A 23,212-nucleotide genomic window follows, 5' to 3' on the forward strand; every position below is an offset into this window, starting at 1 on the left:
GTTTTAATGTGCAAATTATCGTTTGCACAATAATCTTTGTTTACTTACTCTAGAATCTGAGTGTGAACAGCATTATAACATTTCATTCCTCATTTCTTTAGAATTTTTTTAATCAAACATAGCAAAACTCAAATGGTGTGACTGTCTCGACCTTGTTTCTCAAAGAAGGTACTTGAATAAAACTAACGGAAAGAAATGCAAAATTTCTTTAACATTCCATAAATAAAAATAGATGTATTTTTGTGAGTCTAATCTTTTCAAAGTCCAAGCATGTTTGTCATTTCTAATCGAAAAGATTGTCCCTCAAACCAAAATCACATTGTGTGAGGAAATTTCAACGGGCAATTGTAACTAACGGAAAAAAAATCTTAAAATAATCACATGAATATAATTGCTAGTTTGCAACCGAAGGTCGCAGTCAACTATGGAATTGTGCATTTCCCGTCAGTCAGTGTGTGTGTTGGTTGGTCGGGGTGAGAGAGCATGTGACATCATCAGCGATGGAGCACATGACATCATCAGGGATGGAGCATGTGACATCACGTGACATCATCAGGGATGGAGTTCCCTGATGACATAAATATTAAGCCCATATATGGAGTACCCTGATGTCATCAATATTGGCCAGCAACTCTACGTCTGACCTCAAACCCTTAGATCTCCATATATGTTCTGACATTCCATTCCATTGATCCTTCCCCATCCATCCTTCCTCTTCGATGTCTCCCTTTTGACTGATACCTGTCCATTTAAACTCGAGACAGGCCTGCCCCAAAAGTTATTAGTGCAGCCGCGCCCGGCAGCCGGCGAAAACTTGTTAATAGGCCTGGAAATTAAGATCTTATGCCAAAGCGCCAGCACTCGTCCAGCACTCTGCTGTCACCCAGGCAGACATGTTGGTCTAAAATGTTGAAAGACACGACACGGGCCTCGCATTGAGTGTTGATTTTAACCATAATTTTAAACTTCAGCTGTTGAAAATAGCAGATCTACAAGCTAGATCTGCTATTTTTGAATATATATCATTTCACAGTGAAAGTTTTTAACTCATACCTTTGCTTCCGGGAGGTCCCCGGAACAAAATATTTTCATATTGGGGTCGGAAAAACCCGGCCACATACAGATACTTCTGGGGGTCCTTGACATGAAAAAGGTTCAGCACGTACCACTGACTGTTTTCCAGACAATCGAACAGAAAACTTAAAATCGGCCTCAGGTCTAAATGGGTTAAAGTTTAGTTAATTATTAATTTAAATTTTGGATTTCAGAGACCTGAAACTCTTTTCACATTGTTAACATCGTGACAAGGGTTTTCTCCAATGTGGACATGCTGGAGTCCCTTAAGCTGACGTGATTTACAGTGGAAAGGTTTTTCTCCAGTGACTCACTGAAACTCTTAAACACACCGTTTACAGTGGAAAAGGATTTTCTCCAGTGTGGGAACGCCGGGGATACTTCAGAGAAGTTAACTTACAGAAACTTTTGTCACAATATGTACAGTGGAAAGGTCTTTCTCCAGTGTGGTAACGCTGATGTACACTCAGAGAACTTGATGTTCTAAAACTCTTGTCACATTGTTTATACTGGAAAGGTTTTTCTCCTGTGTGGCTACGCTGGTGTATGTTCAGTAGGTTTAGCGTACGGAAACTCTTGCCACAATGTTCACACTGGAAAGGTTTTTCTCCAGTGTGGATACTCTGGTGTATCTTCAGAGAAGTTGCCTGGGTGAATCCCTTGTTGCAATGTTTACATTGGAAAGGTTTTTCACCAGTGTGGATATGCTGGTGTATCTTCAGGTCAGTAGAAGTATGGTAACTCTTGTCACAATGTTTACAGTGGAAAGGATTATCTCCAGTGTGGGGACGCTGGTGGTGCTTTAGAGAAGTTAACTGACAGAAACTCTTGTCACAAAGTTTACACTGGAAGGGTTTTTCTCCAGTGTGGATATGCTGGTGTATTTGTTGAGTTAAAACTCGTAAATGGAGCATGGATCTTCTACAAGACACCTCAGACCAAACAAACAAGCAAGCTGAAGGTCTACCCAAGAGCTCTACCCCCAAAGACACCAATGGTCGGTTATGTTTATTCTACTTATACTTTATGCTTACTGCTTAATGTTGTTAAAATCTGGCCTTAATGGGCTAATGTCTGTAGATTAAGATAGTCAGTTTGGAACTTTCAGTATAGCCTCAATTTGTTTGAGTTTGCATTTAAATTTATATTTACTAACTTAAAAGACTACAAAAATGTGAATCTATATGATTTACCATGTTTAAAGGTATGTCAAATGCATAGGTTACTTGGATGATTTACCATGTTTAAAGGTATGTCAAATGCCTAGGTTACTTGGAGCTGATCTACACGCTCAAAGTTCAGTTTTTCCCTTTAATGACTTTACTTAAATACTTATACATAACATTTGTTGTTGTTTACCAAATGTCCCTAAAGTTTATTCAATATTAAAGTTTATTCAATCTTAAAGGTTACAGTAATCTAAAATGTTTAATTGAAAATGACGTTTGATTATTTAAAAAATATATTTAATGTTTAAAATCAAGCATGTATAAAAAGAGAACTTATTTGTTTGAAAAGATATGTTTGTTTGGCATTGTTAAAACCTTGTTTCCTTGTTTTCAACCTAATTGAAGAACCAACCAGTCAACATAAGTTGAAAATAAAAGTTGACTTTGAGTTGGATCTTGGAGTTGTTTCCTTACCTGTCATTTGGAGTGGAATTGGGGTTTGACTTAACAGTATCTTCATTTCCCTTTTCTTAATGAAACTTTTGTCACAATATGTACAGTGGAAAGGTCTTTCTTTAGTGTGGCTTTTCTCCAGTGTGTATGGATATGAGCCTTCAGACTAGACGACTCACTGAAACTCAAGTGTGGGAACGCTGGTGGTACTTCAGAGAAGTTAACTGACAGAAACTCTTGTCACAAAGTTTACACTGGAAAGGTCTTTCTCCAGTGTGGATACGCTGGTGTGTCTTCAGTACACTTTTCTGAATGAAACGTTTGTCACAATATGTACAGCGGAAAGGTCTTTCTCTAGCGTGGAAACTCTGATGTACCTTCAGATAAGCTGCTCTACTAAAACTCTTGTCACACTGTATACACTGGAAAGGTTTTTCTGCTGTGTGGGTAACCTGGTGTGACTTCAATAGCCCTAACGCATGGAAACTCTTGCCACAATGTTCACACTGGAAAGGTTTTTCTCCAGTGTGGATACTCTGGTGTGTCTTCAGAGAACTTGCCCGGGTGAATCTCTTGTTGCAATGATTACATTGGAAAGGTTTTTCTCCAGTGTGGACATGCTGGTGTCTCTTCAGGTCAGTTGGATAAAGGTAACTCTTGTCACAATGTTCACATGGGAAAGGTTTTTCTCCTGCAGGTGTGTCACACACGTGTGTCTTCAGGCCAATTGCAGTAATGAAATTATTTCCACAATGTGTACAGCTGTGGGTCTCAGAAGACTGGGACCTCACTCCTAAGAGAGAGAGAGATGTTTGGATAGGCACATTAGGCAGGTTCAACATTTTGAGTACTGGCACAACTTGAAAATCTTCTTTGGGGCAGAAGGAGCGAGTACATTCTCCGCCAGCGGCATAAGCCGCGACGCTGCCAGGGGGGGATTTGTCACTCCATTGCTGGCGGCAGCTGGTGGGCGGCAGCTGCCACAGGGGGTCTCGTTCCGTTTGGCAGTAGCAGGTACACTACTAAACAACAACCGTGGCAGGTGCCATGGAGGTGCCGACATGTGTTGCGCCGTGCAAGATCGCCGTAAGGTTAGGGTAAGGGTTTGGGTTAGGTTATGGTTAGGGTATGGCGCCTGACGCGGATGTTCCACGGCCTCGGTTTCCGACATGCGTTGCGCCGTGCTTGCGGTTATGGTTAGGGCGAGGGTTTGGATTAGTGTCCTTCCGCATGGAACACTACCGCCTGCCGCGGGTGTTCCGTGGCTGCTGCCGCTGCCGGAAAATGCACTCGCTGTACCTCTGTTTGGGAGCACTAAGTCTTCCCTTAATACTTTGTTTTTTCATATTTCGCTTTTGTCCTAATTTAGTAACTGTGCCAACCAGGCCTGGAATTTCATCCTTTTAGGGGCAAGGCCACTTGGCCTTTAGTGTGGTCAACTTTTTGTGCCCTGGCCGAGTGCCAGGGCATGAAGGCCATCAATTAAAACAATGATTTTAAGTCCCCGGTCATAATTATTTTAGCTTAAAGGTTAAGGATTTATTTTTTCAAGGCGAACATTGGTTCTGAACAGTGCTTCTTAAATAAATAATCACAGCTTTAAATAACAAAATATAAGTAGCTACTGTTGTAAAATATTGTAAACATGTTTTGGGGTCCAAGTCCAGAGATGAAAATCATAATGAAATTGCCTAGGACCCTGTCACCCTAGGCTAATTCATTTACATTTAATGTGGGGGTCCTTGAAATGTAAATGGCAGAGGATCACTGTGTTAATCTGTGAGTTAATTCACAGAAAATACAATGACAGTAACTTTTGAATAAGGGTTTGGTTTAGAAAAGCCTATATTTTGTGCTAAACTAATATATTGAATAACATTGTAGAGAGGTTAGTGACAGATGAGATAATTTCTCCATTGTGGGGCTGCAGGACTGAGGACTCTGGAGATAAGTCAACTCAAAGTGAAAGTGCAGCTTCAGATCAGTTTTTTGTTCTTACCTGGAGTGTGTGCTGTGCACAGGGGAACAATTGTTTAATTATATCCATGGTATTTTTCTGTCGCTATCCATAATGTGACGCAAAGTACATTTATGTTTGTTGGCGGTAGAATGGGGTAGAACATCTCTCCTCCTCCTTGTATGGACTATGCACAGCCACGCTGTTTCGCGTTAGACAAAAATAAATCAGCTGGACCATGTCCGACCAAAGTTAATGCATGTGACGTAGGACCACCACACTGTCTCAAAGGTAGAAAACATTATTTTGTTTTGGGTGATAGTTGCAGTTTGACCGGATAGCTAGTAGCTACACTAGTAGTAGTAGGCAGCGTGTGGGCTAAATGCTCTCTGTTTACTCTGTCAGTGCGTGTATGTGTGGCGCGGAGGAGGAGGCGGTGTTTGTGTGTGTGCGTGTGTGTCATGACGACCAGCGGGGGTAGTTATTAAGGCAAAGTACCACAAAATAATCAAACCACTTGGCAAATGGCAACACAACTACAACACAGATTTGTTCTGCGCGGTACGTGAGGGGAACATTGGTTACCGTAATGACTGGAAAGGGGAAAAATGAACTTCTGTGGGAGCCGTTCGGGGCACCACGGCCACTGTGGCCGTATGGGCATATACTTTTTCGAGGGGCACACGGCCGAAGAGAGGGGCAACGACGGCCATGGCCATGGCCGTGGCCGCCGTGAAATTCCTGCCCTGGTGCCAACTCTCAGTTTTCCCCAAAAATGTAGTTCAGTCCCTGTGTTTAACAGTGACTGACCTCCACCGTACTCCTCCCAATAATCACTGTCTTCGGTGTTAGGTTCACTGGACTCCTCCCAATCAGCACTGTCTTCAGTGTCAGATTCAATTTCAACGTGCGAAGAGATGTCTTCATCCTGATCTTCACTTTTCACTGCTAGTAATGTCAACATTGACCCATCAGGCTCCTCTTGTCTTTGAAGTAGCTCCTCCTGTTCCTGGTTAATCTTTGGAGGCTCTGGTTCCTCCTGAAGCAGACTGAGGCTCGTCTCCCATTTAGGAGAACACTCCTCTTGGATGTCTAGGAGCAGAAAAACAACATGATAGACATAAACACTGGATTCCGTTTTTCCGTGTTCAAAATTAGCTATTACCAGTAGATGTTAAAAAAGGTGGTTCTGGAAACTTCAGAGAAGCCAAGTGAATTAGTACAATTTAAGCAAAACACATGTTTTCTATTCTCTCTCTCTCTCTCCCTCTCTCGTATGAGCTCTGATTAGGGATTAAGTTAGGCAGTCCTTTTGCTGTAGATAGTTCACCCTTAAAGTAGACCAATCATAGCTCATGCCTTCAAGTGCATGACATATCCAAGACACCTAGACTAGAGCTCTTCACCGGATCCCCTGATTCCGACCCTGCCCGAGTGTTTATGATAAAACACAGCTCTGACCCGTGCGGATCTCGGGCCCACTCAGGCATTTTCACGGACCTCAGGTCTGTCAGTCATTATGTGTAATGCCCGAGAAGACCTGTATGCTACTGACTCTGTGTGTGACGTGTGTGTGTGTACTGTCTGTGCTTTTCGTTGTTGTTGCAAATGTTAATAAAATATTCAATCAGTGTGTGATTGTGTGTCAGTCTGACTGTCTCTCACTGTCCGCTGTGTGTGCTCTGCTGCGCTGTGGAGGAGGCACAACAAACTGTTTAACGTGTGATAAGTTAGGCTGACCTAAGATCACTTTAGTGTAGCAGCAACATGAACGGCTGTGTTACTTGTGTAATGATTATGCTGGTTTAGGATCAGCAGTGCAAGGAGTGTACTTGCAAGGCAATTAAGCCAGGATGGGCTGATTTGAATGAAAACACCGGCGTGCAATTCTACTTTATATCATGGATCCTGACAACAGTGTTGATCTTAAAGGTATATTCAGTGATTTCAATTAATTCAAATATCACTTCTTTTTTTGTTTTGTTGTGATAATCCTCTCTACTACAGAGTGTGCGGACCATATAAGGAGTTCCTCCCTGTCCCCAGTTAACCCCTGGGGGTCAAAAAACCTTAGGTTTCGTTTTTGACTCTATCCTGATTGGACGAAAGGCTTTGGGTCTCAGCCAAAAACAAAACCTAAGGTTTTTTGAGTGAAATCACTGAATATACCTTTAACGAGGTGAAAGTAAAGCTCAAAGCAAATTAATACCAGTAAAACGCCTGAGGGTGAGAAGCTGCGAGGTCACGTGCAGTCGTGCACTGGCCGTATATGGAGAATGTCTTGAGTGTACAGGGTTTAATGAGGACAGATCAACATATGGAATGTCATAACAGGTCAGCTCCATATATGGAGCTGACCTATGGCAGTGTCTTGGGTGTACAGAGTTTGTTGAGGGCCCAGGCAGGGCCGGGCCTTAATTTAATTGAGAACTCTAGTTTTCACCGGCTGCCAGGCCCGGCTGCACAAATAACTTTGGGGCAGGCCCGTCTAGAGTTTAAATGGACAGGTATCAGTCAAAAGGCAGACATTGAAGAGGAACGATGGATGAGGAAGGAGAGAGAGACGTTTACTGAAGTCTGGCTGGTCTTCAGGTTCCTCCTGTTTCATTGAAACGGGTCTTGCTGGGTATGGAGAGTTCATCTGCACCTGCTGTCTGGACTCCTCAGAGTCTGGAATGAAAAAAACTAAAATAACAAATTTAATAAAAAAGTTGAAGATTCATTAAGAACACATCTGTCACTTTGACCAGTAAGCTCTAAAGGGGCTTATTGGTCCCGTCTTATCGCTGCTTGCAGCTATATTATTTAATGTAATTCTCTATTAGAAGATGTTCCCTCTTTAAGGTAAGTAGATTTTTTAAGGCATAAAGAAGAATTGATAGTGTTTCCACACTTTCGCAGACAGGCGCGGCATTTTTCCGCTCAGAGCCGCTATTCCGGGTTTTTTGACAGCTGGTGGATGGAAAATGAAGCTCGAAAACAGCTTTCATTTGCCGCGGAGGAGAGCGTTTCCGGGAATCTGGCCATCGCGGCATTCAGCTGCATGAGTGGAGCCCTAGTGGGCTGTTTGCACAGACTCAAATATTAGATATATATAGCTATAGTTGTAAACCAAAATAATTGATGAAATAGATTTTTCAATGGATTCTGTTACTATTGGGTGTGCTAAATAACATACTCAAATTTTAGGAAAAACTAACAATCAGAAAGGCATTGTTTTCACGGTGGCTAAAATGCCTATAAACTGGGATTTAATATGTCAAAAATTAAGCGCTTTGTAACTACTTTTTGAATTTTGGCATGATGTTGGGTATGGGCATATGCAAACTAATTTTGCTCGCCCCCTAGTGGTCGGTTTACAATGAAACCACTATTAGATATATCAGTATATGGTTGGAACCCAAATAATTGATAGAGGCGATTTGTCAATGGATCATGTTACCATTGGGTGTGCTAAATAACATACTATTTTCTTTACGGAAAACGAACAACTTGAAAGGCATCGTTTTCAAGATGGCGTCCACGATGGCTGCCGGGAGCTTAAATTGCCTACTTCATTCCAAAGTTGCAAACCGACCACTAGGGGGCAAGCCAAATTAGTTTGCAATGCGTTTTGAAAACCTTATGACCATACCTAACAGCATGCCAAAATTCTAAGAGCAGTTACCAAGTGCATAATTGTTAAAAAAAATTACATTAATCACAGTTTATAAAGTTTATAGGCATTTTAGCTCCTGGCAGCATCACATAAAAAACAATTATGCACTTGGTAACTGCTCTTTGAATTTTGGCATATATAGGTATAGTCAAAAGGTTTTCAAAAACCATTGCAAATTAATTTTGCTCGCCCCTAGTGATCGGTTTGCAATGAAACCATAGGCATTTTAAGCTCCCGGCAGCTCCACCGTGGACGACATCTTGAAAACGATGCCTTTCTGGATGTTATTTAGCACACCCACTAGTAACATAATCCATTGAAAAATCTATCAATTATTTGGGGTTTCAACTATACTGACATATCTAATAGTGGTTTCATTGCAAACCGACCACTAGGGGGCGAGCCAAATTTTGCGAGAGTTTTTTAAAACCTTATGCCCATGCCTAACACCATGCCAAAATTAAAAAAGTAGTTACCAAGTGCATAATTGTTATGATTTTTTACATATTAAATCCCAGTTTATAGGCATTTTAGCCACCGCGTGGATGCCATCTTGAAAACGATGCCTTTCTGGTTGTTCGTTTTTCCTAAGATTTTAAAAATGTATCAATTATTTTGGTTTTCAACCATACCTAGGCCTATGTGTCTAATATTTGAGTGTGTGTAAACAGACCACTAGGGGTAAATACGTTTGCACAGCTTTTTGAAATCATTAGGCCTATACCCATACCCAACACCACGCCAAAATTAAAAAAACTAGTCACCAAAAGCCGAATCTTTCCAAGTGCGACCCCAGCTATAAGAAGTTATATTGCTGACGGTTCATGAGCTATGCCTGTTAAAGGAGAATTCCATGCTAGAAGACCTTTTTACCTTTCTTAGTAGTCATTACGTCCCCACCAAAGAGGTCCAGGTGTTTTTTTGTGCAAAATCTCCTTATTGGCTATTTCCCCTACCATAAGCCCTCAATGAATTGCATTGAATTGAATGGGAATTGAATGGGGCTATTGGGTGTTGTGCTAATTTGCTTATTTCCATCTAAATAAGTAGTAAAGTGAGCCGCTTGGGATATTATTTACATTATGAAGAGAGGATATATACAAAAAATTTTTTATCTTGAGCAATGGAAATAAGCAAATTAGCACAACACCCCATAGCCCCATTCAATTCCCATTCAATTCATTTAGGGCTTATGGTAGGGGAAATAGCCAATGAGCTTTTGGAGCTTTTGCACAAAATAACACCTGGACCTCTTTGGTGGGGACGTAACAACTACAAAGAAAGGTAAGAAAGCCTTTTAGTACGGAATTCTCCTTTAAGTTTTAATTTCCAATTGAGTGCTATAGTGATACCCTTTGGCCAATGGCCATGGGCTTTGCATCCTCACCGTTTGGCATAGTCCTCTACCATATTGCCACTTTTCGCAAAAACTGACTGCACGAGTGCATGGTTCAGCCAGAACTGCTATTTTTTTTAAATAAACCAATAAGGGACCAACGTCCATTCGAGCTTGGTCCCTTAAAGAAGAAGAAACATAGGCTACAAATACAATGAGGGACCATAGGCCCCATGGCTTGGGGCTTGGCCCCTCAATAAAGTGTTTATTTTATTTTTCAGGTTAAAGGTATATTCAGTGATTTCACTTAATTCAAATATCACTTATTTTTTTGTTTTGTTGTGATAATCCTCCCTACTATAGAGTGTGCTGACCATATAAGGAGTTCCTCCCTGTCCCCAGTTAACCCATGGGGGTCAAAAAACCTTAAGTTTCGTTTTTGACTCTCTATCCTGATTAGACGAAAGGCTTAGGTCCCAGCCAAAAACGAAACCTAAGGTTTTTTTTAGTGAAATCACTGAATATACCTTTAAACACTGTTCAGGTTCACTACCAACCAAATCACTGAAATGCAAACGCCCCTTTTCTTTCAGGTCAACACTGTCAACACTGTAATTTACATCATTATTGTATATAAATGAAACAAAAACATACCTTCCCGGATGACGTATTATTCTTGTCTCGACTGTAGGTCTACTTGAAGATATGTCTTAGCATTAGCAGCGTTAGCATACAAAACAGTCTTTTAACTTTGTGTGCAAATTCCTCTCATTTTCACAACTAGCCAGTCTGTCTCTCTTTACAGACTGTCGTGCAACAAGAATCTGAGACAAAAGTAGCACAAAGGGTTGTACATTGCAAACTGTATATCGTCGTCGTTGTCATCATCACACAGACATAATTGTTAACTCTCTGATCCGTTGCCGTGGCTTGTTCACCAGTGTCTAGTAAACAATGATAAGGGAGCACGGATAAGACTTCCGGTGGCCGAGCTCTTCAGAATAAAAGTATGCTATAGAGTAAGTAAAGAAAAACGATACATTTGCACATTAAAACAATAAATCATGAAGTATTAAAACGAAAATATCCAACACAAATTATGTTTCTGCATATTTTTTATTAACATTTATAACAGTTTATTATAACAGGAGTGCATAGCCCTTACAAATAGGAAGCTGGACAGGAGAGGGTTCTTTGTGTCAGCTGTTCTGGGGGGGGGGGGGGGGGGGGAGTAAGAAAAGAAAAAAAAACTGAAGAAAAACCTTTCCGATGGATTCCCAGACATATATCTCAAATTCTTAATTATTTTTTGATCAAAACAAGCTTGATTTGTGGCTCATTTCTATAAATGATATGATCCCATGTTACAAAATGTGTGTTTGGATGATACCCGAGACTTCCCCAGAGTAGTCTCTCACAAACGCCCTGACGGGAAAAAATGTCTCCACCTGTCAAATGATGACATAAATAAGCTACAAATAGTCTAAATTATAGAATTGTAGTTCATACCAGTGTTCAAACAGCATGTTAAATATTATTGCTTGCATTATGCTTTTAACTGAAACGTTAAAAATAACAGGTAGATGCAGGGAAAAGGCCTCTAGGGAACGTGCATACAGTTGTACAGATTGGTGCAGTGTAAAAACAGGAATTGTTGTGAGTTATAGTGCCACCGTGAGGCTGATTTTAAAAGATATACACATTATATATATATATACATACATACATATATATATATATATATATATATATATAATATACACATAGAAATACACAAAAATGGAAATGTTCCCATTTGTTTGGGATCCATTGTTAGGTATGCCCATATGATGACCACAGATATGGTCTAAAAGTCAATTCACTAAGTCATCCTTCACCAAGAAGGAAATGTGTGTATAATTTCACGGAAATTGCATGCTGTGTTCATGATTTGCGGCACCAATTCTGCAAGCTTTGGAAGGCAATCGTCAGTCGGGATGGAATATGGGAAATGGGACAGATCCGTGTTGATCACATGACTTAATGTAATGTAATGAAAAGTGTTTAGCAACAATAGGTGGCAAATATGGTGGCGCTATGATAGGCCGATCTGAATAATTTGGGGCAGAGGTTAGACGTTGGAGTCCAGGGAGTGTGGCATTGACTGAGCCAACGGTGACAGAGATTAGATTAGTTGTACACAGAAGGATGGAGGGACACACACAGACAGACACACGAACAGACGGATTGCAAAACATACTCTCCCCATGCCTTCGGCCTGGTGGAGACATACAAAATAATCATAACTCATAACAAAATACATGTAATTTCCCCTTGGTTAACTGCTATATAAGTAAAGTAATTGAAATAGTGCCCCATTGGGAATTTAAAACTTGCACGTACACACACACACACACGCACACACACACACACACACACACACACACACACACGCACGGTTTACATGGTAATTTATAGTATAAATTAATTACACCAAAATATGTTACATTACCTGACCTCTAGAGAGAAAAAAGAGACGAGGAAAGATACCGTTAACACTGATTGCTGTAAGGTGAAGCTGTATTTGTATTCATGAAAATGTTGATCAACTCCCTAAAACAGCTCTTTAATTTGATCTAGGTGGCAAGGTAAGTTAAAGTTACGTTATTTATTTACTTTTTCCCCTTTGGTTTTCAGAGAACGTAACCGACTGAAACTCTTTTCACATTGTTAACATCGTGACAAGGGTTTTTCTCCAGTGTTTCCCCTTCAGCTGACATGACTTTTATAGTGGAAAGGTTTTTCTCGTGTGGATATGCTGGTGAGCCTTCAGACTAGATGACTCACTGAAACTCAGTGTGGGAACTCTTTTCACAATATTTACAGTGGAAAGGTTTCTCTCCTGTGTGGATACGCCGGTGTTTCTTGAGATTACCTGAGTTATTGAAACTTTTGTCACAATGCTCACACTGCAGAGGTTTTATTCTTGTGTGGATAAGCAGGTGTGTCTTCAGGTGAGCTATGTGATAGTAACTCTTGTCACAATCTTTACATTGGAAACGTTTTCCTCCTGTGTGGATACGCTGATGTGTCTTGAGAGATCCTGACCTACTAAAATTCTTGTCACAATATGTACAGTGGAAACAAGGTTTTTCTCCAGTGTGGTAATGCTGGTGGAACTTTAGAGATGTGGACAGACAGAAACTATTTTCACAATGCTTACACTGGAAAGGTTTTTCTCCAGTGGACACGCCAGTGTTTTTTCAGAGAACCTGCAAAGCTGAATCTCTTGTCACAATCTTTACATTGGAAAGGTTTTCCTCTTGTGTGGATACGCTGGTGTGACTTGAGAGAACCTGACACACTAAAACTCTTGTCACAATATGTACAGTGGAAAGGTCTTTCTCCAGTGTGGGAACGCTGATGTACCTTCAGTATACTTGTTGTACTAAAACTCTTGTCACATTGTTCACACTGGAAAGGTTTTTCTCCTGTGTGGGTAACCAGATGTGACCGCAGTGCCCCAATCGCACGGAAACTCTTTCCACAATGTTCACACTGAAAAGGTTTTTCTCCAGTGTGGATACTCTGGTGTTCCTTCAGAGCACTTGCCCGGGTGAATCTCGTGTTGCAATGTTTACATTGGAAAGGTTTTACTCCAGTGTGGACATGCTGGTGTCTCTTCAGTTCAGTTGAATCAGGGTAACTCTTGTCACAATGTTTACATTTGAAAGGTTTCTCTCCTGTGTGGATACGCCGGTGTTTCTTGAGATTACCTGAGTTATTGAAACTTTTGTCACAATGCTCACACTGCAGAGGTTTTATTCTTGTGTGGATACGCTGATGTGTCTTGAGAGATCCTGACCTACTAAAATTCTTGTCACAATATGTACAGTGGAAAGGTTTTACTCCAGTGTGGTAATGCTGGTGGTACTTTAGAGATGTGGACAGACAGAAACTCTTTTCACAATGCTTACACTGGAAAGGTTTTTCTCCAGTGTGGACACGCTGGTGTGTTTTCAGAGAATCTGCAAAGCTGAATCTCTTGTCACAATCTTTACATTGGAAAGGTTTTCCTCTTGTGTGGATACGCTGGTGTTTCTTGAGAGAACCTGACACACTAAAACTCTTGTCACAATATGTACAGTGGAAAGGTCTTTCTCCAGTGTGGGAACGCTGATGTACCTTCAGTTTACTTGTTGTACTAAAACTCTTGTCACATTGTTCACACTGGAAAGGTTTTTCTCCTGTGTGGGTAACCAGATGTGACCGCAGTGCCCCAATCGCACGGAAACTCTTTCCACAATGTTCACACTGAAAAGGTTTTTCTCCAGTGTGGATACTCTGGTGTTCCTTCAGAGCACTTGCCCGGGTGAATCTCGTGTTGCAATGTTTACATTGGAAAGGTTTTACTCCAGTGTGGACATGCTGGTGTCTCTTCAGTTCAGTTGAATCAGGGTAACTCTTGTCACAATGTTTACATTTGAAAGGTTTTTCTCCTGTGTGGATACGCTGGTGTTTCTCCAGGTCATTTGAAAAATAGAAACTCTTGTCACAATACTTACATTGGAAAGGTTTTCCTCCTGGGTGGATAAGCAGGTGTGCCTTTAGGGTACCTTTGTGATAGTAACTCTTGTCACAATATATACAGTGGAAAGGTTTTTCTCCAGTGTGAATACGCTGGTGTGTCTTCAGAGATCCTGCATAGTTGAATCTCTTGTTACAATGTTTACATTGGAAAGGTTTTTCTTCAATGTGGATATGCTGGTGTCGCCTCAGGTCACATGCAGTAATGAAACCCTTTTCACAATATGTACAGATGTGGACCTTTGACGACCGGGACCTCACTCCTGAGAGAGAGAGAGAGAGAGAGAGAGAGAGAGAGAGAGAGAGAGAGAGATGAATATGCAAGTTAAAACTAGTGAGTACATCAGGTACAAGTAAGACGCGCAAACGCGTGAAGCGAATGCAGCTCGTGTGTGTGTGGTTGTGTGTGTGTGTGTGTGTGCTACAGCTGCGCCCTGTGTGTGTGTGTGTGTGTGTGTGTGTGTGTGCTACAGCTGCGCCCTCTGGTGGCGGGCGGGTGGTGTAACAGCGTGACACACACACACACACACAGACATTCAGCCCTTGCTGTCATAGTAAGTGGCTCACTGCGTTCGCAACAACTTGAAATGCTTCCATCATCAATCAAAGTTCCTTATTTCGGAGCACTAAGGCTTCCCTGTCAAAGGAGAGTTCCGCACTAACCGCTTATTTTTTTCTACTGAATTCTGTTGATAATGTGTATGAAACACTGTTTTGGCAAAAAAAAAGAAAAAAATATATAAGGTGTTGGTCCTTTAAGAAACGGTAAGGACCTCACACTGGATGACGTGGATGCGGAAGTAATCTAACAACAACACTCCATAGAATGGTTTTCCACAGGGGGGCACGGTCGGTAGTGCTGTCGCCTCACAGCTAGAAGGTCCTGCAGCTGGGTTCGATTCCCGCTGGGGACGCTGTGGGCGTGTTCCCTCTTCCGCGTCATCAGTGCCCATACCCGAGGTGGGGTTGGCGAAAGGTTTGCATGTTCTCCCCGTGTCCCCTAGGGTAGGTACCCTAAACATGCAGTAATCCTGGTCTCTAAAACTACCTCCCCCTGGCCAGCCGGGGCGCCTGATGGAGGGGAAAGGAACTGGTTGGATTAACGTGTTCCTTCCACGCGCTACGTCTGGCCAGGGAAATTCCCCCCTGTCCGCTGCCCCCCCAGGTTAGGATTACATTAGATAATTGGCACTGCATGAAAAAAAATTACAAAATCGTGGGATTAAAAAAATTGAAAAAAAAAAGAAAAAGAAGAGAATGGTTTTCCACATCATCTAGATGTGAACAACAAAAAAGGTTGCACGATTTCAGAAGAGATCTGGCATTTGACACGCACGGAGGGTAAATCTGCTAAATTCTTATGGAATGCTTGGCATGGATTCTTCTTCTTCTTTTAATTATTATTTCCAGAAAAAACGGCTTGTCTGGAATTCTCCTTTAGGGACAGGTCGAAATTTAAGTAGGGGTACCCCTGGAGGAAATGTATGTGCCCTGATATAAAATATCATGCCCCTCCATCTGAATGAAAAAAACAAAACAAAAGTATACCGTCCCCGAGTGATTAAACAAAAATGTAATCACTCTCCCCTTAACAATAACATGACATTTACCTCAGCGCCTTTGGCACAGTTATTATTATTCATTAACTGTGTTTGCTGTTGTCCTGCTGTTACTTCTCTCATAGCAGGGTGTAGCCTATAGCCTGCCTATCGTAGCCTACTCCCCATGTGTCTCAAAACGTCTTTAACCACATTATCAGCTCCTGCAAAGAGTAATTGTTGCAAAGTGCTTCATTTATTTTTTAAGTTGCATTCTCTAACGAAAGTTGCCCGCTGAATAGTATTAATTTCACCTTGCATGTTTCTTTTTCTCTTCCAGAAAATTCTGGATGATTTGAATCCAGAACTAACTATGATAACTGACAGTCTGACAGCCAACCAGAAACATGTTTTAAATGTAATTCTCGTTGTGGCCCGCCTACTATATCCGGTAATATTTTGCACACACCATAGGCACGGAGAAAGGCTGTTTCCGTATCCAGTCTAAACCGGATCTCCAACTACAATGTGAACTGAGTGAGCCCATAGCACTGTATGTGCGCTCTCCGCAATGTGAGTGCGTGACTGAGAATCACCATGACGCGTCATTCAAAGCAACGGAGGGGTATCATTGACCAAAGTTCTACTTGGATTCAGAAAAGCTGTAGGAAAGAAAATAATATTGTATTATCAAAATTGGATCACCCTCCCTTGGACTCAAAGTAAAATTAACTCATCCTCCCTCTGACTAAAATTAGAAAGGCATCACCCTCCCCTATTTTGCTCCAGGCCCCCTTTTCATAAATTTCGACTGGTCCCTTAATACTTGCTTGTTTTTTTTTCATATTTCGCTTTTGTTCTCCTAATTTAGTAAATGTGCCAACTCTGTTTTCCCCACAAATATCCCTGTGTTTAACACTGACTGACCTCCACTGGACCCCGCCCAATAATCACTGTCTTCATTGTCAGATTCAAGTTGAACTTCAACATGCGGAGAGATGTCTTCATCCTCATCTCCACTCTTCACTGCTAGTAATGTCAACATTGACCCATCAGGCTCCTCTGGTCTTTGAAGTAGCTCCTCCTGTTCCTGGTTAATCTCTGGGGGCTCTGGTTCCTCCTGAAGCAGACTGGGGCTCCTCTCACGTTTAGGAGAAAACTCCTCTTGGATGTCTAGGAGCAGAAAAACATGATAGTCATCAACACTGGATTCCGTTTTCTGTCTTTTCCATGTACAAAATTAGCTATTACCAGTTATGAAGCAGACATTAAAAAAGGTGGTTCTGGAAACGTAACTTCTGAAATTAAGTCAATTAGTACGATTTAAGCTAAATACATATTTTCTAAAGTACCGTATTGTGCCGAATATATTAAGACAACTCTGATTATAAGACGACCCCCATTTTTCAAGACTCATCTGTGGAAAAATAACATTGAATGTCAAATAGTCTAGTCCACGATTAAAATACATTTTTATAGGATATTTCCATTGGAGAAAAATAAAACTTATAAATGTCTTATATTTATAGGGTAATTTGAATTGATGTATTTAGTACTACATTATTTTTAGAGCAAATGTTTAATTTGAACGACATAAAAAAAAAGTATTAAAACAATAGTTAATATGTGAGCTCTGATTTGGGAGTAAATTAGGCTGTAGGCCAATCAAATACAACAGGACTCTTTCTGTAGGTAGGTCGACCTCCAAAGTAGACCAATCATAGCTCATGCCTTCAAGTGCATGACGTTATGCAAGACATGAAAGCTTGACATTGTTAATCAGTCGTAGTTTTAAATCTATGTAAACTGATGTTCATGATTGATGATGTGGCTCTATATGTCTAGAAATAATTCTGTGAATCTGTGTGACTGGTGCAATTATCAGAAACCGATCATCGCAACATTCATTGTGCATGCTGCCTGTAGGCCAAGCAAGTGTTTTCTACCTGTAATAGAATGTGCCGCAAGTCATGGCCATGTTTCAGTTTTGTACGTATTAATAAATAGTTGAAAGGGATCGTGACATAAAACGTTTTTGTAATTTTTCTTTTTTTTTAGGTTTTCTGAGAAAAAACCTTACATTTTTAACATTCATTGTCTCCACCAGGCCGAAGGCATGGGGGGAGAGTATGTTTTGCACTCCGTCCGTCCGTCCGTCCGTCCGTGTGTGTGTGTGTGTGTCCGTCCGTCCGTCCGTGTGTCCGTGAGCAGCTAATCTCGGCCACCGTTAACCCGGTCGATGCCAAATTTTGCACACACACTCCCTGGATGCCAACGATGAACCTCTGCCCCAAAATTTCCAGAACGGCCTGTTATAGCGCCACGAGGAGGCCGCTTTGTGCAAAACAAGTTTGGTACACAGTCTCTCTAGAGCCATTCAACGAAACGGGTCTTTCAGATTTCTCAGACTCCATCCTGATTGGTTAAGATTGGCTTCCAAAGTTCACAGGAGTGCTCAGTTTCAAACAAAATGCTGCAAATCATGAACACATCGCGTGATTTCCGTGAAATTGTGCACGCACATTCCCACTAGGCCGAGGAAGAAATGCCACATGAACAATTTCAACTCAGCCTCAAGGTGGCGCTATAACTGGCCGAAAAGTGTTTTTACCTCTAATTTACTTTTGTTGCCCTTTTATCCAACCACCAGATGAAGGCAAGCTGCAATGTCCTACATTCCTATCCTGGTGGAGACCTGTGCCCAGAAGGGCACTTTTTCTAGTTAGATTTCCTGTGGTCTGGGGTTTTCTGGCTCAAACAAGTGCTCTGATTTTCCTGTGGACTGTGATGTAGGAGTCCACAAATCCCATATATATGACATAAGAATTTGCCAGAAGATGTCACTGTTGAGGGATTTTGCCTGTTTTCATTGCAGCTCAAAAGGCTTCAGAACACATAAAACCCCAGACCACAGAAAATCCACTTAATGTTCAAAGTTCAGGTTGTGTGGGTGTAATTGAGGTCATAAAACATCAAATAAAAATAGATTAATATTAATGTCATGAAACCTTTGATCTGATACTAGTTGTAACTATTTTGGGAACTTTTTTGTATATAGGCTATTGTGATGTTTTTCCTACTGTGTGTTTAATAGGCCATGATGCAACAGATGAATATATGGACAATATACATTTGTATTCAACAGACGGTAATTCTGTTGAAAGGGGGGAATTGTATTGTTCCACGTTGCATTGGTCTACTCATGTCCTAGACAGGGATAATAAACGCAAAATAATTGGGATGGTCAAATGGTGTTCCCCTAAGTTCTAACTGACTTCACTGTGAGCGTGTTTGCAATTCATGCTTCATTTTATAGAATTGCTTATAGTTTGGCCAATCGCAATATTCATCTTAAAATTATTACTGTATAGGGCTCGACTTTACAGCCACATGGTGCATAGCAGCAGTGCGTTAAAGTTAAAAACCCCACAGGAAGACACTTAGCCTTCAGTAGTTATTTAAACCAATATGCACCTTGCATATAAGTTAAGAGGTTTCAAGTGAGAACAGATGTCAAGTCCACAAAGTGACAGTCCACCAAGCACATTTCTCAATAGATATAAAATGTAGGCTATGCTGCACTATACAGGGACGATGGTTGATTTTGCCATATTTATAGCAGATGTAATATAAGGGTAAAATAAGGAAATTCACCTCGTCCCTCCTGAGCTGCATGTAATTTTTTGTAGGCTACCCCGCTAACCCTGGGGTTACAAAAACAGACGGCTCGCTTCAATATATTTTACATAATTCATGCTGGGATCCACTCATATTTCTGATGGTGCATTAATGGGGGGAGTCAACTGGATGAATGAAAGCAAACTTTTTTTTTTTTTGTTTTAATTGCCAATTGACAGAATGACGCTATACAGCCCATCCGGTTACACACCGGTTCCAAAACCCGCTATTCCGAAGCATTGCCATTCCGACTCGCCGCATTAACCGTATCCCTAACCGCACGCAGAAGCTACGTAGTTGGAATGGTGGTGCATCAGAATGCCACCCTGACCCCCATGAGGGGATCCATCGGCCCCAGTAAAAACCCACTCACCCAAGTCAAAGTCGTGGAAGTGCTGGGGTAATCGTCTCTGTCTCTTCCCCCGTCCTGCTGCTGGGAGCCCTGGGGAAATGGTTCTGGCTGCTTCTGGAGAACTCATCTTCACCTGCAGGCTGGACTCCATAGACCAGTCTGGGGTCTCTGGAATGAAGGAACAGAATAAGGAGGTTGACATTGAAGTTTACAACTTAAATGTGTAATCGTGACAGCCCTAACTGTTGATCTTCGTTCGTCCAGCACCTGGAGCAGAGATTGAATCGCTTGTTCACACCAGCAAAATCACACCAGGACATTATTTTGAAGTGAAATGATTTACCCATGGCTTCTTTATAGTCTTATTGACTAAGCAAGTGGGTCTCATATATTTAACATTCTCGCCCGTTACCATAGGCTGTGCTCTACATCCATTGCCAGCATAATTCACTCTGGACATTTATTTGACGATCTAACGACGACTTTCATCAATGGGGCGTGGCATGGAGGTGATCAGCCTGTGGCAGTTGAGGTGTTATGGAAGCCCAGGTTTGCTTTGATAACAATCGTAAATTAATTTGTATTGTTCAGTCCTATGTCTCACACCTTCCTCTTGACAATACAACCTAGATTCTCTGTGAGGTTCAGGTCAGGCCAGTTGGCTGGTCAGTTTCCAAAAAGAAAATCACACCCGTGTGAAGTGAAGGGCACCAATTCATATTAAAGTCTAAAGTCATGTTGATTAGGTGATGCATAGCCGTGGGAAGTAGGGGTGCTGCGGGTGCTATAGCACCCCCAGTGGTCTGGAGAGGAATTTTTCCATTTCTTTCCTTTTTTAATTTGAATGGAAAATAATTATATCATAACCATTCCTGGGGGCCACTCAAATAATTAAAAACATAAAGTACATAAAGTGTATGTTGTTGTTGGTTATTTGTGGGGGATTTAGTGCAATATTTACAAAATATACACAATGAATTCACGTCATCACGGGCCACCTCGGTGCACGCTGGACAGGTGTATTTCCTGTTTACATCCGGCATCATCGTAGATAGAAGTTGGGCAATAATCGAATGCGCGCACGTCGACACTATAGTACGAGTTAGTATTATGTCTCAAAAACTGATTTCAGATTGGTTTCGAAAACAGTCTCCAAAGCCTAAGAGAAGAGAAGGAGAAGCTATACTAAGCAGCAGCGCCAGCACCGCTGTTATATTGGATGATTCTTGAAGATGATGATCTTCCCGGACCCCCGGCCCCTCCGGTGTCAGTGCCACCGCTGCCCCCCGCAACAGTAGCCATGCCCCCGCAGAGACTAATGATGGTCCCACCACCGAACCACCAACGATGTGGATCCACCAGAACCACCGCCAGCCATAGCTTTGGTGGAGCAAAATGCCACCAGCCTAATTCCATTTGAGGATGAGGACCCGTTCCAGCCAGCAGTCTTACATTTCCCAGGTCGGCATTTTGGGACAGAAACCAGCTTGGATTCTTGGAAACCAGCTTGTCGGCTTGGATTATTTATTATTGTGACGTTGGATTAAAGTGACATTTCGATTGGATTGTTGAACTCGACCCGCAGCTGCTCACGCTCACCTCGGTATGTAAAAAAAAAAAATTATAAGAAAGATGCCATGCTGCCGCCGAGCAGAATCTCCACCTTTTCTGTTATGAATGTGTTGTGTGTTGAACTTGAGTTGTCAGTGAGTGCAGTGTGCGAAAATAAATTGGGACCCTCACCCAAGTGAGAAGTTGTAACTTGTAATACTTTCATACTTATGTCTTTCATCCTCCTAAAGTTGCCTACAGAGTTGTTCTATATACATGTGTCACTGCAGCTGTCTGTCTGGTCATGATCAGATCGTCTTATAAAGTAAGGGATGATATTGTCATTGTTATGCGGCGCGCCGGCGCCGTTGTGGGAGAAAAAAGGTAATTATTTGTGTGTGTGCACCAGGGGGGCAGTCAGCCAGATATTTCGTGAAGCCTCATTTGAAATCGGTAGTTCATATAATGGCCTGTTGGACTGCTGGACTGGACCCAAAAAGCCCCATAGCTCCATAGAGGCCCATGTATTTTGGCCCAACTTCACCTAGACTGTATTACCTTAATAAACATGGTCATGAATACTTTCTTCTTCCAGTCACTAGTTTAAAGTCTCATTTCTAATGTCATAATATTCTTTTTGGAAAATTATGGTCCCATTAATTAAAAAAATGACCATAAAGTCGCGTATGTTCTGAGGGGCGTGGCTACCGTTACAGTCTATGATCGGGATTCCCCTCCCACTCAAGAGTCTTCTCCTCCCACTCGAGTCAAAATAAAAACCAACGGAGAAAAAGGGGGGAAGTCCCGCCTCGTTGTCTGGGCAGCCAATGGCCAGCTGGTACAAAACGGAGCCAGCCAATGGCCAGCTGGTACCAAACGGATCTAGAAAGATGGCGACTTACATCAGGAATTAGCATATCATTACAGGCTTCATTTTACGTTCATGTTAGACCCGGGGAACGCTTTGTCCATATTTTTTACAGTCTATGGTGTGCACGCGCATTTTAACACGTGCACGCGCATTTGAAAGTGCAGCCCCCCCTAGTCTAAAGTAGTTGCCACAGCTATGTGGTGATGTAAAACAAACGGTGACAAAACAAACATTAAATTATGTTAATGGCATTTCATGTTTGTGTTAGGGACAATATGGCGTAGGCTAAATGTTCCCTTCATTGTCAATGGCATTTTTAAAACAAACATCGAACTAAAAACAAACATTAATTTATCTTCATTGTCAATGGTGTTTTAAAACAAACATTAAGCCTGTATATAGGAGGGGCTACAGCGCCCCTCAAAAGTAAAGGCATCAGAACCGACCTACAGATGATAAACTATAGGCACGTAAGATTACAAGGCGGTTGTTTGTCAGCCAGTACCATCTTTAGTAGGCTACTGTGAATGCAGACGGGGATGACTGGGCTACATTTTTATTTAAGCCAATATGCAGTTATTTCACCCCTATAAGTTTACCATCTGTAAACATAACTGTAGGCTAAACACAAACGCCGAAGACAAAAGTGAGGACGCAAATTGTGATTGGCCAGAATGAGATGATGTATGATGATAAGAGCGCCCACTTCACACGAGTGTGATTTGTATTGTAGGCTATAGGCTATACATAAAACAAAAACATACAGTACCTCCCGGATGACTTACTCTGGTAGGAAACACACTTTACCACGTCCAAAGTAGGGCACTATTCTAGTCTCGAGTATCTCGACTGTACTTGAAGCTATATCTTAATTAGCGTTAGCATACAAAACAAACCGTCTTTGAACTTCGTGTGCAAATTCCTCCCGTTTTCACAATAGCCAGTCTGTCGTTCTTTACAGACTGTCGTGCAACGAGATTCTCAGACACATCATGTTGCACAAAGGGTT

The 23,212-nt window shown here is 41.6% G+C and overlaps 2 protein-coding genes across 3 annotated transcripts in view; both read right to left on the minus strand.

Annotated features, from left to right (window-relative positions):
• Positions 1–2,868: 2,868 nt before the first annotated feature.
• LOC310868017 (uncharacterized protein) lies at positions 2,869–10,546 on the minus strand. Of its 2 annotated transcripts, none has more exons than XM_083778222.1 (4): positions 10,302–10,546; positions 7,225–7,338; positions 5,464–5,745; positions 2,869–3,489 (listed from the first exon to the last, which is right to left on the minus strand). In XM_083778222.1, the coding sequence occupies exons 2-4, from the start codon at positions 7,292–7,294 to the stop codon at positions 2,882–2,884; spliced, it is 960 nt and encodes a 319-aa protein (XP_083634348.1). In that variant the 5' UTR covers positions 7,295–7,338; positions 10,302–10,546; the 3' UTR covers positions 2,869–2,881. The 2 variants fall into 2 exon arrangements, with proteins under 2 accessions (XP_083634348.1, XP_083634347.1); XM_083778221.1 differs by having other exon boundaries at positions 7,219–7,338.
• Positions 10,547–12,433: 1,887 nt separating this feature from the next.
• The window catches only part of LOC310868355 (uncharacterized protein), a 31,698-nt gene continuing 20,919 nt past the window's right edge, over positions 12,434–23,212 (minus strand). The window contains exon 5 of the mRNA XM_083778754.1: positions 12,434–12,460. The gene's annotated coding sequence lies outside the window, so the exon portion shown is untranslated. The remainder of the gene's footprint in view (positions 12,461–23,212) is intronic.

Source organism: Protomyctophum parallelum (genome assembly GCF_964188405.1).
Source record: "Protomyctophum parallelum genome assembly, chromosome: 12".
NCBI classification, from domain to species: domain Eukaryota; kingdom Metazoa; phylum Chordata; class Actinopteri; order Myctophiformes; family Myctophidae; genus Protomyctophum; species Protomyctophum parallelum.